Raw genomic sequence first — 17,057 nt, 5'->3', positions numbered from 1 at the left:
TGAAAATTTCATTTGGATGCCAGAGGTTTCGAATGTTAATATTTTCATACATTAAATACTCAATTACAACAGAAAATATAACACTCACTGTTCAAACACATTATCAAGTCCATAAAACTGTTATGGATAATTGTTTTTTAAGAAGTTATTTTAACATGTTGTCAGGTGTGTAGTGTTTATTAAATGGTTTGATCACTCTTCCACAATATTATTTTGGTGAATATGTACATTTGAAGTAAGCAGAATAAAAAAAATAGTTTTTTTCAGACATATATTCCATTTTTTAATGTTATTGGCATTCCGCCTCGAACTACAGGTCATGTGACATTTAGTACATTCTCCCCAGATTTTACAGTGATGCTACCAAATTTAAAAAATCAATTTAAAAACAGCAAATGTTGTTTGACAGCACTCAATTCTCATCTCGTGGTTATGGTATTGATTTCCACATATCACCCTCCAAGTCAGATATTGTGTGGTCGACTTGTCATTCGGATCTAACAATGAAACGACATTTAAAGTCTTCTTTGCATCATCAATTTTTCCAGCTTTTTTCTTCTTTTATTTGTACTCTAAAACCATGAATAATTCAATCAATTCGTCATTGAAATGTTTTAAAGTTAAGCCAATCAAAGAGCCTATTTCCCTAATTAAAACAACATTTAACTCAACTTTTATAGATCCTGACTTTGAGACAATGGAGGTTCCATTGAACACTCAGTCTAATGGACTTCCTCCCTAGTGAGTGAGTGAGTTGGGTTTAACGCTGCTTTTAACATTATTCCAGCTTAATGTCAGAGGAAAGCCCGAAGTGATGCAGGTCTCAGACGTTAAAACCTCAGTGAAACCCACGAGCAAGGATATGGTGCTGACAAACCTAGAAACATAATTGGGGCGAACCGGGATTCGAACCCACAATCATAGGTTTCTGGCATGCCCAAGGGATGCAACTCTGCACGGCGAATTGTGGCGCCTTAGATGACTGGGCCACCAGCGCCCCCTCCTCCTACTAGGCTTATCTGAATCTATTTATAGCCCCAACCTGTGTTGGGAGTGCCATCTCTCTAGTGCCGGGCAAAAGGGAAGTTGCAGTCTGTGCCAAAAACGTTTGTCTCTTAGCATCATTTCAGCAGAATTTAGTGTTATTTTATATATTTATATATATATATATATATATATATATATATATATATATATATATATATATATATATATATATATATACTATTATTACCTGAGCTTACCAGTCCAACAGAATTTTACTAGACTCAGGCTTCGGTCTAGTGACTAAAGTTGCAGACTGATATTGCTTTTCCACATCCACTAGGATTCTGATACAATTCTGAGACAACTAAAAACACTATTGAAACTTCAATCCTGCACCTGTAAATTAACATAAACAAAAGCTTAATGTAAAATGTTCCCTTGTTTCTCATTTGATGATAATGAGCCCTGACAGCCTTCATGTTCTGTGTAACCTTATCACAGCCCTGTGTCTTTGTGTGGAGATCTCTGTTTTGATGGCCTGAAGTTAACATTATAAAAAAATCTACATCCTGAAACAGACTAATTGAATTAGAACCCAAACAAAGAAAATCAATAACATGAAGGACTTTCTACAAATTATTCACGTTGAAATAATTATTGATTTTTTTTTTCAAAAAACTTTCAAGTGACACAAATCAGATTATAGGGGTGAACAGTTGATGGGTCTCCGAGCAGTGATTGTGTTAGACTACTGTACATTTTAGATGGCTGGAGAGCTTTTAAGTCGTGGTGAATCATGGTATCCAAGTAAGATGGATTTTGTGGTATGGTTTGTTTATGATATACAGATGAAGCCGTTGACTGGCATTTAGAAGATGTAAGAAGACGAAGTGATGAAATATTTATGGCAACAACTTCCTTATTGTTGTCAGTGGTAAGACGTAGACCTGTACCGTCATTACAAATAATTAATATGCTGTTATTCAAAAAGGTTTCTTGTCCTCATGTATACAGAGATGGAAGGGAAGGTCATGTCAAAAATTGACATTAAAAAAAATAAATATACAGTGCTTTTGCGTTATATTTTTTCAAGGATGTTCATGAAGAAAATTTACAAGGACATTGGGTCATCGAAAAATATGACAGCATTAGGGGAGGGTCATACCCCTGTAATAAATGACCTGTCCCTAAGAAACTTGTTTTCACATCTAATACATATGTGAACTGATCTACACTGAGATACATCATGCAACAACAGGTCACTTAAATGCGACTCCAAAGAAGTTCAAGAGTGAGTGAGTATGGTTTTACGCAGCTTTTAGCAATATTCCAGCAATATCACGGCAGGGGACACCAGAAATGGGCTTTACACATTGTACCCATGTTGGGAATCGAACCCGAGTCTTCGGCGTGACGAGCGAATGCTTTAACCACTAGGCTATCCCCACTGCCCTGAAGTTCAAGAACGCCAGAATCTTTAATATGACTAAAGTTAATCTATCATGGCACTTTCTTCCTTGTCAACTGTACACTTGTAAAACCCAGTAACCCGCTATTCACACCCGCAACTCATATTACTTGATAAACAATGAACTGTCCCTTTGGAAATTCATTTATGTGGACATTTTCACTGGGAACACAAAAACGTCTCGATCAAAGAGGTTGTTGAGGACATAAAAAGGATTCAAGGGCCTGTTCCACAAAACAATCGTAATGCTAAGAGGATTGTAACTTCATTACTTAAACATAGATTTACAACAATCGTAGCACTAAGATCGCTTCGTAGAACCGGGCCCTGATCCAAGGCTGGTCTTTGGTCTGAGCAGATGCTGCTTGTAACACAACTATCTGCATCATTACATCCATGACATTAAACGAAAGCAATGAAATCAAACAGTGTTTCACTTCAAAATAACAATTTAGATGATCAAAGTTTTAAAAGTTTCCCAAGGGAACCTTCTTTAACAGGAAAAACCAAGTCTATTAGAAGTCAGTGGATGCATCTGTCAATTGAAATTGACACGAACACAGGTTTCAGACCACCTACCCGGGAGTGCACGCACACCGATACTGATTGACGAGGTTGATGCAAGTTGCACCATTAGCACACGGTGCTGTTGCACATTCGTCAATGTCCGCACTGCAGTTCTTCCCTGTCCATCCTCCCGAGCATGTGCAGCTATAGTCGTTGAAAGCATCCGTGCAGGTGGCTCCATTTTGGCAGAACCCATACCCACATTCATCAACCTCGCTCTCACATATAGATCCAGTGTACCCGCTCAGACATTGGCAGCGGAAGGCGTTGACTTCGTCCATGCACGTGCCACCATGTTGACAAGGGCCAGACTTACAGTCATCTATGTTGCTCTGGCAATTGGACCCTGAAATGAAACGGGTACACTCAAATTGAGAACAGATCTGGGGAGTAAGAAAGGGTGAGCTTACCATGTCTGACGTAATAAGCGCCCAGGGCGCTCTCAAAATTAGAAATATGGGGTTCTTATTAGAATAAAATTTTGAAGTTGAAAGATCATAAATTTCGTGGTTTATGCTGACAGCCTGAAATGATACAAAAGAAAAGTCTGTGCACATTATACATGACAGATATATTTTCCAGAATTTAATTGCCCATAATTAAGGGTGCATATAACACACGAATGCGTATTATACACGAATAAATAAGTCTTGTGTACATTGATAAATTGGAAGGGGTGTTACTTGGGATTGTTCACTAGCCACTATATTAGCAAATATCGTCGTGGGCGCTTATTACGTCGAATACGATATTTGTTGTTGAATGCTGCACTCACCAAAACACTGTGTTGTTTGTCAGAGCTGTCCACTACAGGGATGGACGCTTACAATGTGTGCCTGACTGGTAGTGTGTCCTGCAACACCCAGAGCACAGACAATGTAGCTCATGACCAACCACAGGTTTAGTTGTGCCAGTTTTGATTATTTACAGGATGCTGTGACATAGCTGGAACTTAGCTGACACAAAACAACATTCACTATGAGTGAGTGAGTATGGGTTTACGCTGCTTTTAGCAAAATTCCAGCAATATCACAGCTGGGGACACCAGAAATGGGCTTCACAAAATTGTACCCATGTGGGAATCAAACCCTGGTCTTCGGCATGACGAACAAACGCTTTAACCACTAGGCTACACCACCGCCCCACACTCACTATGAAGCCATGATGCTCACTCACTCACTCACTCACTCACTCACCAATGATCCAAACTATTTATTTTTTTAAGTATAATTAATATTCCACAACCATGTGTAGATTTAATATCACACAAACATCATAATATATTCAATGTAATATATTAAAACAATTATATTAAACATATTAATTCTTACAACACTATTTAATAGTCTCTGATTTCCCTTTATCCTTCTGGTGGTACCCAGGGTATAGCAAACAGAGGACTTAGGCCTCCTCACAAAGAAACCAATCCTGAAGACCATGCATTACTTGGAAAGATTGACAATTAAGACCTTAAAATATCAACATTCAAACTAACAACAGGGTGGCATTCTCAGAGTGGGATCAATGGAGTTCCGCAAATGGCAATTTGTGTCAGACCACCATTCCTGAAAGCCCCCCCATGGTGTGAGACAGTGAGAGGGAGAGATTCGACTCAGCGTACATTTCCGAACAATGCATGATTGATGGCGAAACGAAACCAGAATAAAGAGACCTCGTGTGAAATACGAATCTCCATGGACAGCTATTGCAGATTCCTAGCTAGATGTCATTTGTCATTATTCCTTAACAGTGCTTCGTCATCACATAATGACTTTTGTAACTTTCAATAAATTTTGGAGAGAAAAAATTCCAACGTTATGGTCGAGAATGATTGCTGGTCTGAGTATGCCGAGACAAAGGATGAGGTTCGCTTGTTCAGATTATGGTAATCAAGGCACAGCTTTTATTTTGGGAAACTGACCCATATAAAAGTAACAGCCTCGTATTTCATAAATGTGAAAATTAAAGAATTGGAATACCCACCATGGGATGATATAATTTATGGGAAAATAATTAAATGGAAGCAGATTGATGGATTTCAGCTTTTGGGAAATTCTCAGCCTTTAATGCTTTGAATTTTAAATCAGAAATTATTACGCTTATGATTTCAATTTCAATACTTGATGATGAAATTTTTTTTTAAATATCTCAAAATTTTGTTGGATGTATTTTTAGTCATCATTCTGAAACCTTCAGACATAATTTCAAAAGTGCGTTGAGACACTCAAACAAAACAAACTGTGATCACATAAATATTGATAAGAAAACACTAATTATAATTATATATATCCGGATTACTAGTCTTCTAGTCTCCTACACAACTTAAACACTTGTCAAGACATTCCAGGATATTCAGGAAGCCATTTTTTCTGGTAATAAAGAGAATTATATCTCAGGCTTTCCTTCCATTTCAACTGTGGTAGATATATATACTGGGGAATCTTGTCATGTGTTTTTTGGCGGGAGGTGGAGTATATATTCATTCACAACTTCAAACTGAAAATAATAATGGACCAGGGTACATTCATACCATTGCAACGAACATTGTGGTCAAAGGTACAAAGAAAGTGACACCTCAGGTTTTTGCCTTTCTTTCAAACTACTGGCCCTCTCTACTTGGGGAATGAAAACAATCACTCATGTCACTGTGACCTTTGTCATGAGCAATTGCTTGGCAAAATTTGAATTTTATTAATTTTATTGAATTTTAATTAATTTTTTTTTAAATCTTTAGAATATGTGGTTCATTTTCAGCCAAAACAACACCAATGCACTGTAATTCTTCAAATGATAAGAAAGATTTATAATGACTAACAACAGACACAAGACGTAGATATAAAGATTTAATTAAGATTTGGCGGAGAGAGATTCTCATTGTAAAAAAATTCCCGAAGACAGGTCACACAAGCAGGAGTCTCGGACCCCGATTACTTGCCCTGATCGCCAGGTTGACCTGGTTGGCTGGAATAAAAATTCAAGTGCACCAGCTCGCGATCGAGTGCCATGGTGACCACCCCACTCAAGCCACACAAGCAGGAGTCTCGGACCCCGATTACTTGCCCTGATCGCCAGGCGGTGTTGACTAGGTAAACTAGATTGCAGTTGACAGGTAAGCTGCGACAATTTGCTGCACAGCACAGTTTTCAGGTATATTAGCAGTGAATGCTGAACATTAATCTCATATGAAGGTGCACAGTGGTAGTTTGGTAAATGAAAAGCATACAGACTGATGTAGAAGCATGTTGTTAAGGTGGAAAACAGTTACCGTATTCGACGTAATAAGCCCCCATGGCGATATTTGCTAATGTATCGGCTAGTGAACGATCCCAATTAGCACCCCTTCTGATTGATCAATGTACTCAAGACTTATTTATTCGTGTATACTACACACTCGTGGGTTATATATGCACCCTTAATTATGGGCAATTCAATTCTGGAAAACATGTCTGTTGTGTATAATACGCACAGACTTTTCTTTGGTATCATTTCAGGCTGTCAGCATAAACCATGAAATTTACATTCTTTCAACTTCTCCTCACAAAAATTACATTCTAAAAAGAGCCCCTATTTCTAATTTGGAGTGCTCTGGGCGCTTATTACGTCGAATATGGTATTTGAATTTCTCAAATTGTTCCTTTTGAAAAAGAAGGTACATTTGATATTTGTTTTGACAGAAATAAGCTCAAAGTTCACTTGGACTTGTGGTGGACTAGGGAACACAAATATCTGTTTTTTTATTTCTTTCTAATTGGTAATATCGCAATTTGTCTTGTGTATGTTGCACAGTTTTCTTGTTCAAATGTTTGTGATTGGAGGCTTTAATGACATCATGATTTTTTTTAATATTCTGTACCAACTCTCACATAAGATATAGTACTAAACCACAGTGACGAAACGAACAGGCAAGAAAACAAAAACAGAATGACCTGACTGATAAATTCATCAGAAATACAAACAAGCTGTAAAGTGCCCCTCCTAACTCTGTATAATTAGCACTATGATGTGGCCAATTCCTGGAATCAAGAGAATCCCACTTGGTGCTCCAACAATACTAGCGGCCGGATGACTAACTGAGTGTATTTAGCCAACTCATGGTGAGATTAAATATTTGACTCCCTTAGTCGTCTCATCCGTGTGAGATCATATTTAATTGCTGAGTTTAAACTCAGACTGCACAGAAGGAATACAGGCTGAGGGAGAGTGACACCAAAATTGTCAGGTTGTTCATTAGCTGAACGCCGGCTACTTCCTGTGTCAAGCAATTTGTGGTGCTTGTTGTGGAATACTGGTATCAGTGTCCACGTCAAAACAAGGTGCAACAATGTCACTGTTCATCTTGATGAACTTTCGAGATGGGTATTGGAAGTTTGAAGTGTATCACACAATATTTAACAATGCACAAGGCTGTATTGCCATACATATCAGAATATAGTGTATAATTCTAAATTTTGAATTCAGAAGAAATTTGAAACATCATTGTATGAATTGGAACAAAACAAATGGAACAAAACAAGATGCTGGAACAACAAAATGTTTACTAATTCAATAAATACACTCGAAAGCATTCTCCGGATGCACGCTCCGGGTATTTGGCAAGTTCAAACATTAAACACTTGACAAAAATTTCTCTTTGAAATAACCTGATATACCGAGCATAAAAAAATGACATTGTGATATGTATCATGGAAAGAGTGAACCTCAGTATACTGACAATACCTCGCACCCTCAATGAACTTATAGTTCAACTAAAACAAATGTGATTGTGTGCCTCTGTATGATTGGTTAAAAAATTACATTAAATGGCTTTGAAAGCCCAGAAATGTCCCAGATTTTTCACTGTTTCAAAATACTTTTGTTGATAACTTTTTTTTTCAGTTTAAAATATGAAGTTAGCGAGAGGTTTGTGGTCCGATTCCCGGCTGCATCACACAAGGTGGTAGATGTTGTCACAGTTTGCATGAAGGGGACAAAACAAGGACTGGTCGGCTTGGTTACCTAGGTTGGGTGGTTGTTGCTGCACTCAGCAATATTCCAGCTATATGACAGAGTTCTGTAAATAATCGAGTCTGGACCAGACAATCCTGTGATTGACATCAGCGGCTTCTACAGTGTTATCCAACTGAGATACCATACTGTTTCACATGGATACCCGACTCTGACACATTAGCCGACCTCCAAGCCAACCAGGACCCGTGAAGATTCCGGGGTAGAATAGGTCTTCAGAAGCCCATGCTTGCTGTAAAAGGCGACTATGCTTGTCATAAAAGACAACTAACGGGATCAGGTGGTCAGGTTCCCTGACTTGGTTGATACATGTCATCGATCCCAATTGCGTGGATCGATGCTCATGATATCAATCACTGGATTGTCTGGTCCAGACTCGATTATTTACAGACCGCAGTCAAATAGCTGGAATATTGCTGAGTGCGGCGTTAAACAACAAACCAAACCTTAACAAAGGAATATGATACCACTGTGCATATATCATATGTTGTCAGAATTCTACTTAAATGTGACTCAACTAGTCCACATGATTTGAAGTAGTTTATGGCAAATTGTTGTGTTTGTGCAAAGGTTTAACTGACCTTAGCCTAATGTTACACAAAGTGATCTTTTAAATGTTTCATCAGATGTTGTAAGCCTCGAAGATCCAGGTTAGAATAGGTCATCAGCAACCTATGCTAGCTGTATGAGGCAACTAATGGGATCAGGTGGTCAGGCTCACCAACTTGGTTGATGCGTGTCATCATATCCCAGTTGCGTAGATAAATGCTAATGATGTCAATCATCACTGGATTGTGTGGTTCAGACTCGATTATTTACAGACCGCCATTATAAAGCTGGAATATTGCTGAGTGCAGTGTTAAACAACAAACAAATAAACATCACATGTTATAACCCTAACCCTTTAGCATAGACTTTGTGCTATGTGCAATGAGGTCTGCACCTGTGTAGTTATGAGAAATATCAAAACCTATTCATTTTTTAAGATTTATACAAAACAATAAAAGGTAAATCACTAGGGGAAAAAATAAAAATGATTCAGTTTATAATTATTTGGGAGGAGAATCCTACTCCTTAAAATTTGGAACAAACGTTCCCCAGAACAAGGTTCATACAGATATGGAACACTAACATTCAAGGCCTTTTCAAAGGATTCAACTGTCAGTTTTTAGCTGGGTTCTAAGCCTTAGTCTGTCAATATTTTTTTAAAAATCTAGAATACTATATATTAATGAGTGAGGATGGTTTTACGCCGCTTTTAGCAATATTCCTGCAATATCACGGCGGGGGACACCAGAAATGGGCTTCGCACATTGTACCCATGTCAGGAATCGAACCCGGGTCTTCAGTGTGACGAGCGAACGCTTTAACGACTAGGCTACCCAACCGCCCCTGCTATATATTAGTCATAAGACCTAAAAAGTAGTATGAACATCAAAAGGTTTCTAACAAGATTTATTTTAACCAACAATAGAATAAATTAAGCCTGTCAAATATTGTAATATTTTTATTGAAAAGTATATTTGATTTTGTATAAATTCAAGGCTTTTCAAGCTATTTGGGTGATTTTCAAGGCTTTTCAAGAGGGGCCTTAAAATTCAAGATCTGCTCAAGCCTGTATAAACTATGCAGGACCAAAATTTCTGTTCACATATTTTTCATGAGATTTTTTCTTCAACTACAGTACAGATGTGGAAAACTGATTGGATCAACTGTAACATACACTTACCGGTACATCGGCCAAAACTGAAGAAATAGATCTATAGATCAAGCATTTGGGTCAATTTTGACAGAATTATATCTAAATCCCCCAGAATCCATCATTGTCCTCAGATCACATTTGACTTCACTTTCCCCAAATGAGACCTGACATGTTGTTCAATTGATCCTGTTAAAAGTTTCCGTAATTATGCACACGTTGTACCGATTATGTTGCCATGGATTATTCTTGCATAACACGACACTTTTTGCCTGACAACCTGTCATATGAGGGCTCGTACATCGTACATCGTGATTCATGGACGCAGTGATTCCAGCACTTTAAAGGCTGCAGCTCCTTGGGGAGGAGGGGTCATTAAATTTAATCGGTTTTACTGGAATTTTAACAAAATCGATGTTCGTGACAAAGAAAATCCATTTACTACAAATTTGTATTTTGTCAATGTGTCAAAACACAATACTTAAAAGTTCACTTGTTTCATAACAAGCTATTATGTATGACAAACATGGTTACAACTTATGAACAGTAAAGTTCAGTTTCTAAATTGATTTGCATATATAAAGTATCAGTCATTCAGGTCAATGTAGTTACAGTCAACTTGGGCTAAAGTTTAAAATGGATTTAAATTCACTTTAGTTTATTTGAATTAAATATCAAAGACATTATAACAAAATTACAACATTTCTTCCGACCCACTCACACACCTTACATCCTGCTGCCTTCATTACCACTCACTTCACTCAAAGGTTTATATATCTTGGCATGACATAGTTAGTTTCAAGGAAAATAGTACCTCATGCCTCTCTTAATTAAGATCTTGTGGCGTACATTACGAAGAGCAATAACCCATTGCTTCAGCCTTTCTGACGTTTTTGCTGTGATCATTTTTTAGCTATATTTCGTGAGTGATAATAGTTGGTCCAGTTGTCTGAGGAGCAGCAATTCACTTGCAGACACCTATGATTGTGGGTGTAATTTTAATCCCAGATTCCAAGATAAGCTCTGATTATGTTTCTAGGTTTGTCAGAACCATACCTATGCTCATGGGTTTCCCCAAAGTAAACATCTAACACCTGCATCACTTCGGGCTTTCCTCCCACATCAAGCTAACGGTACATCAGTGTACATGTTTCAGAAATACTGCTTCCTATTTCCAGAAGGGCAATTAATCAAGCCACCATGTCAACTTGTGTTAATCACTGAGCCAAACCGAACATCAAATAGAGACAAAATGGAAGTTAACATTAGCAGGGCATTATTGCAATTCAAATGAAGACTAGCACAGGTTCAACAAAGCTGGGGCCAATGTCTAACACCGGCAGTAATGGTCAGCAAATTGAAACTAATTACACCCTAGCCAAGTCATTAGGGCTGACGGACCCAGACCCTCTGGTCATCCAACACCGGATCTGCAGAGGATGTAATGACACAATCTGATTGGCTGATAGTCCAACAAATGGATTCCGATTGGTTATTTTGTTGTCAGAGAGTCGGGTAAATCTCTTTGATGTTTGAGACAAATCTTTGAAGAAATCTGGCCTGTTTGAGGAACATCCGATACTCAAGGCTTAAAGGAAGTTAATGATCAAACATCAGGGGCATTGTGGGTAATACTTGATCAGGATTAGTCTGTTAAATCAGGATGATTTGTTGACTCATAACTAATGGTGGGCTGTGAGAGGTGACGGTCAGTGTTTGGGTGTCTGCACCTCTGGTCAGCAGACGGTCACACAGAGTGGATGTCGGACATGTTTGATTAATAGTGTTAGATAAATGGCATGTTGGGAATTGGTATCAATAAGCACTTTCCTTACGACACACATTGAAACATGTCTACCCAATTGTCAAAACAGAAACCTTAATGATTGGTATTTTTTATCTTACATCAAAAATTATCCAAAAAGCACCATTTTTTTGCCCGCTGCTTCAAATGCCAATTTCAACCTCCATATGGACCGACATAAAAATTTATCTAAACTTCGAGACCATATTTTTTAAACAGACTGGTTTAACAAACACTGTGAATATGGCAACACATTCTGGTAATTTAAGAGAATATAAAACAGTTATACACCATGACTTTGCATAAAATCTGGAAACAAGCTTGACCAAATAACTGGGTAATACAAAAACTGGCAAAGAACAAATTCCACTTTTAACCTCTCTTGACATGCTGACAATATGTACAGTGTAGAAATTAAACAGAAAAGTCAAGGGTCTTTGTCTTAACCCTAAAGTTAAATGTTGAATAGTGGATTTTGGATATTGGATGTTGCTTCATGACAGACAATTTCTTTTTTGCTCAGAGGAGAGCCGAACAATTTGTTTTCACAACTCATTTCAAGGACCTTCAGCATGGAGGGCAAACAATTGTCTTGTTGGTAAGACCTGACAAAATTAATTATTTTTTTTAACAAACTGTCTTTGTTTTCCACTACGTCCCATTTTAATATTTCAAAAGCTGATTCTGATCGAATGGGATTCACATGAAGCGTGAATGTTTGGGCACACATGCATAGTGTATTTTACACAAATTTGGAAAATACTCAATCTCTGAAAGGCACTGTTGATTTGACAGCCGTATCACCACAGAAGCTACAAATCTATTTCAAAGAGTTTCTTTCTCAATCCTTGTCCTCAATTGAAATGATGATATGTACAATTATAGGTTACAAAATGCAGGATTGTGGTCACTACAATATTCAGAGTTTGTGTGTCAATAGATGTTAACCAATAGAGAGAAATGGACTGTGAAATGTATTTCAACAATTCATGTTACCTTACAAGGTAGATGTAATACACACTATCAATGCCTGTAATTCTAGCAAGTAAAAGAACAACACTATTTGAGTATAATGCAGTGGAATACTTTGTTTATAGGCTATTATAGGCGTTTACTTAATTCAAATCAGAAACCCTGGACACAACCAATGCCGCTTCACTCAATATCTTTGCGTACACCAAAGAGTTAATGTTAATTAAGAGTTAATTTTTGACATGATAGAATTGAGATGAACATACTGTGTTTGGTTGTTTGTTTGTTTATTGTTGAACGCCGCACTCAGCAATATTCCAGCTATATGACAGCGGTCTGTAAATAATCGAGTCTGATTAATATCATGAGCATCGATCCACGCAATTGGGATCAATGACATGCATCAACCAAGTCAGTGAGCCTGACCACCCAATCCCGTTAGTCGGCTTTTACGACAAGCAAAGTCACCTTTTACGGCAAGCATGGGTTGCTGTGACTTTAGGTTCTAAATTACATGTAGTGTCATGGGTTACAACCTAGCTCTACACTGAAATCATATCAGTATATCATATATATGTGATGAAAGTGACACTTGAGTTTATTCTATTTATTCATGCATGAACATCCAGCACCTCAGATATTAGGTGGGCGTGACCAAAATGCAAATGTCTGATCGGCAAATAAATATTTCCGGATCCCTGCTGATAATATTTTATGAAAACACCACTTTTATAACAGAACATATATTCCAGTTAAATCACAGTGTGTCAGCTTAATGTTGGAGGAAAGCCCAAGCGATGCATGTCTCAGATGTGTACCACTTTGGTGAAACCCATAAGCACAGGTATGGTGCTGACGAACCTATCCTTCATCTGTAGGCACTCTGAGACAATAACATAATGTGAGATAATTGGTAGTGAAGTGGGTAGAGATGAACGAAACCTAATGATTAATTTATTATAGTTATATGTACACATAAAGATCATACCCCTTTAAGATCCACTCCCGTTGGAGGGTGACCACAAAAATCCCACAACTTATTATAAAGTAATATTATTAAGCTAAAGACACAGGAGAGGTTAATCCCAAATGTCTGAGTAATTATATTGATATTTGCCAAGGGACCCCACAGTTTGTCTTTGATAACATTACGCGAGTGCTCGCTGGGGTCAGTGAGTTTGCCCTCAGAGTAACCCGCCCTTGATTAAATGCTAATACAGACATCCAGTAAAACAATTTTTCAAGTGACATGATTAGGTTGCATTACACAATGGTAGGAACTGGAGCCGTCATGGGCCCGGTTTTATTAACAAAATATTTTTGAAGCTTGAGTTATTTTGTGGCGTCCCAGGAGACAAAGGGGATTGGAGAAAGCCAGCCATCTGCCATCTTGGCTAGGTGCTGATAGAGACTATTGGAGGCCGTGGGAACGAGGATTTGGGAGAACAACTTTGTTCTTTATAACTTGGGTTTTTGCCGTGTTCTTACTTACAAGAAAGAGAGGTCAACTTTAACAGAGTTGTATCATTATTGTAGTAGTTTTGTAATAGTTGTATAATTATTGCTTTAGCATTGTGATAGTTAGAAATGCTATTACATTGCTTTTAGAATAGTAATTTAGTATCAGTATTGTGATAGTGAGTGAGTTGTGTTTAACACCGCTTTGAACAGTATTCCATTTATATCCCGACATGTCAGCTTACTGTTGGAGGAAAGCCCAAATAGATGAAGGTCTCACCACTTTGGTGATATCCACAAGCAGGGGTATGGTGCTGACAAACCTAGAAACATAATTGGGGCAAACAAAGATTCAAACCCCAAATCTCTTCTGATAGTATTGTGATAGTACTATGCGTTGGTGAACATGGTTTTACACCGCTCTTAAATTTGTTCAAGCAATTGTACCAAACTATCATTTTTTTTCGTGCTGTCATCCATAAGGTCCATGACTTTCCTAATCTTCCTTCTGATAACAGTTGACAAAAAAAACAGTCATTCATAATTTAGTAACGTGGTGATGGTGATTCTCCAGAAAATGTTGCAGACAAATGTCAATTCCCTTGAAAGGTTCTCTGCCAGTATCTGTACATATTTCACGCCATCCCCTGCCCAATGTTTTAACAAGTCATTGTAATTAGTGACAGTTGATAATGGCATTTAAACACAACAATTCTATTGACCTTTAGAAATATTCAGCGGGTAAAGGTTTTGATCAGTTATGAAGAGAACACATTCTGGCCCACGAGAAATGATAAATTTGAAATTTGAAAACTTCCATTTTTTATATCTGATAACATTACAGACAGACAGACAGACAGACAGACAGACAGACAGACAAAGCATTTTTGTTTAAGGAGAGAAAGTAGACATCAACTCTCAACAGTAAAGAAACTTTCATCTTGGGTAAAGATCACTATATGGAAAATAAATAATATATCTTAGACCAAACTCCTTCTGTAAGAATATCAGGCTAAAATGTCAGTCATCGTATTTTTTTTGCAAAATTCATAGCAAGTTTTTGAAGATTTTACAAAATATTAATCTTGATAAATATCAAATGCTAAATTTGTCATTTAAATAAAGGTAAACCGAATTGGTCAAATGTCAAAATCATCAACATCATTATGTTAACCAGTGACTTTAACATAATAGATTCTTCATAAAATTAAAATACTATTATAAATATCTTTAATATTTTTCTACCTAAAACATGACAAAAACAAAAAAAAACAAAGAGAGAAATGATTTTAAACAATGGTGCTTGAGTTTTCTAATGAATTGGGTCCATTATTCAACTCTAGGGTGTCTTTAGAATTAATTGGATCTCTTCCAAACTTTCAAAGAACTCAAGAATGTCCTCTGGAGTTTATGCATATGCAAATTAAGCCAGCCACAATTTGGCCACTGAAAGCCCATATTAGACAAAGGAAGAGTGTAGCAATGTCACATAGCCGAAGGCAGCTAAAATTGATGGAATGTTTAAAAAAAAAGTTTAATGAGTTCCTTGGAGAGCTGAATAGCTGTTGTCATCTGGGAATCAGCAGTGTAATCCTATTGTCTGGCCATGTGAGTCATCTGGGCCTCGCAACCTGAAGACGTGTTGGAGCAGAGGGGGATAAAACAGTCATCTTTCTTTGTCAATGTCGCAGGGACGGGGAGGAGGGGTGGGGAAGAGGGGAGGTAGACTCAGGGTAGACAAGGTTGTAGGTGCTGAAGAGGAGAGAGAGTGGAGACAGCTTTGTGGGTGGGGGCGGTGGGGTATAGCAGGTAGAGACAGTTGGGTAGGTGGAGGTGGTGGGGTGTGGGGAGTGGAGACAGCTTTGTGTGTGTGTGTGTGGGGGGGGGGGGGGTTGGACAGTCGGGGGGGGGGGGGGGTTGGAAAGTTAGAGGGTGGAGGCAGCTGGCAGGGTGGGGGTATGGGAGGCAGCTTGTGGTGGGGTGGGGGTGGTGGAGGCAGCTGGGTGTGTAGGGTGTGGAGGGTGGAGGAAGCTATGTGGGTGGGGATTGTGGGGTGTGGAGGGTGGATGGATGTGGGTGGTGGGTTGGAATGTAAGAGGTTAGAGGCAGCTGAACTATTTGGGTATGGTCTATAAATCTACCATGCTGCTTCTCCAGTTAAAGCAAACTTTTGTCATTAATGATAGAAATAGCATGAGTAATCAGCCATGGTCTAACGCCATGTGAAGAACTTAATCTTGGATTCAAAGACATGAAGCGTCTTGTAACAGACTGTAATCCTGTCATGAGTATTTCAGTAGCTATTGTCCTGTAATCCCTAACCCCGCACATCACTGTAGACGACCACTCCCTGCCGCACTGCAGCTGCAACAACTTCATCGTCCTGATACAACAGACACGCGTGATTCCCTCACAACATTAATTTCCTAACAACTAGGCATATTATATTTTCATAATTCTTGTAAAAACTTTGAAATTAGAGACATAAATGTATTGCTAATTCTGTTATGAAATTATCAGTTTTGATTGCCATTGAAGGTTTGTAATCGGATTTCATTTGAAAAGTGCCCAGATAAACACAACAGTCTTTGAGTGATATTTGAACACTGTTTATGTGACATTAGAGAGAAGCCAGGACTGTTTTTCTTGGTTTACACATAGCCTGCCTTAAAATTTATAGATAAAATACACCAAAAAAACACACACGAAAAACATACTAATATTGTTTTTGATCGAAAGGAAGTTTCTTCAAACTTTTTATTGTTGGAATTTTTCTAAAGATGTAACTTGAATTGTTCTTCCCATGACGAGAATGGGCTGTACACGAGAATGGGAAGCACACTAGAATGGGATGAATAGAGAATTGGAAGCACACGAGAATGGGCTGTGCATGAGAATGGGCTGGACAAGAGAATGGGCTGTGCACAAGAATGGGAAGCACACGAGAATGGGAAGCAAACGATAATGGGAAGCACACGATAATGGGAAGCACACAAGAATGGGAAGCAAACGATAATGGGAAGCACACGAGAATGGGAAGCACACGATAATGGGAAGCACACAATAATGGGAAGCAAACGATAATGGGCTGTGCATGA

General features: G+C 38.2%; 1 protein-coding gene across 1 annotated transcript in view; it reads right to left on the bottom strand.

Moving 5' to 3' along the window:
• The window catches only part of LOC139459556 (protein crumbs-like), a 102,860-nt gene that overhangs the window by 34,974 nt on the left and 50,829 nt on the right, over nt 1-17,057 (bottom strand). The window contains exon 13 of the mRNA XM_071241102.1: nt 3,035-3,368. Within this exon, the coding sequence (XP_071097203.1) occupies nt 3,035-3,368 (334 nt within the window). The remainder of the gene's footprint in view (nt 1-3,034; nt 3,369-17,057) is intronic.

The sequence above is a fragment of the Haliotis cracherodii genome, unplaced genomic scaffold (assembly GCF_022045235.1).
Source record: "Haliotis cracherodii isolate W230 unplaced genomic scaffold, xgHalCrac1.p SCAF_13, whole genome shotgun sequence".
In the NCBI taxonomy this organism is placed as follows: domain Eukaryota; kingdom Metazoa; phylum Mollusca; class Gastropoda; order Lepetellida; family Haliotidae; genus Haliotis; species Haliotis cracherodii.
Note: the sequence above shows the minus strand (reverse complement) of the source record. Positions and strands in the feature narration are given on the sequence as shown.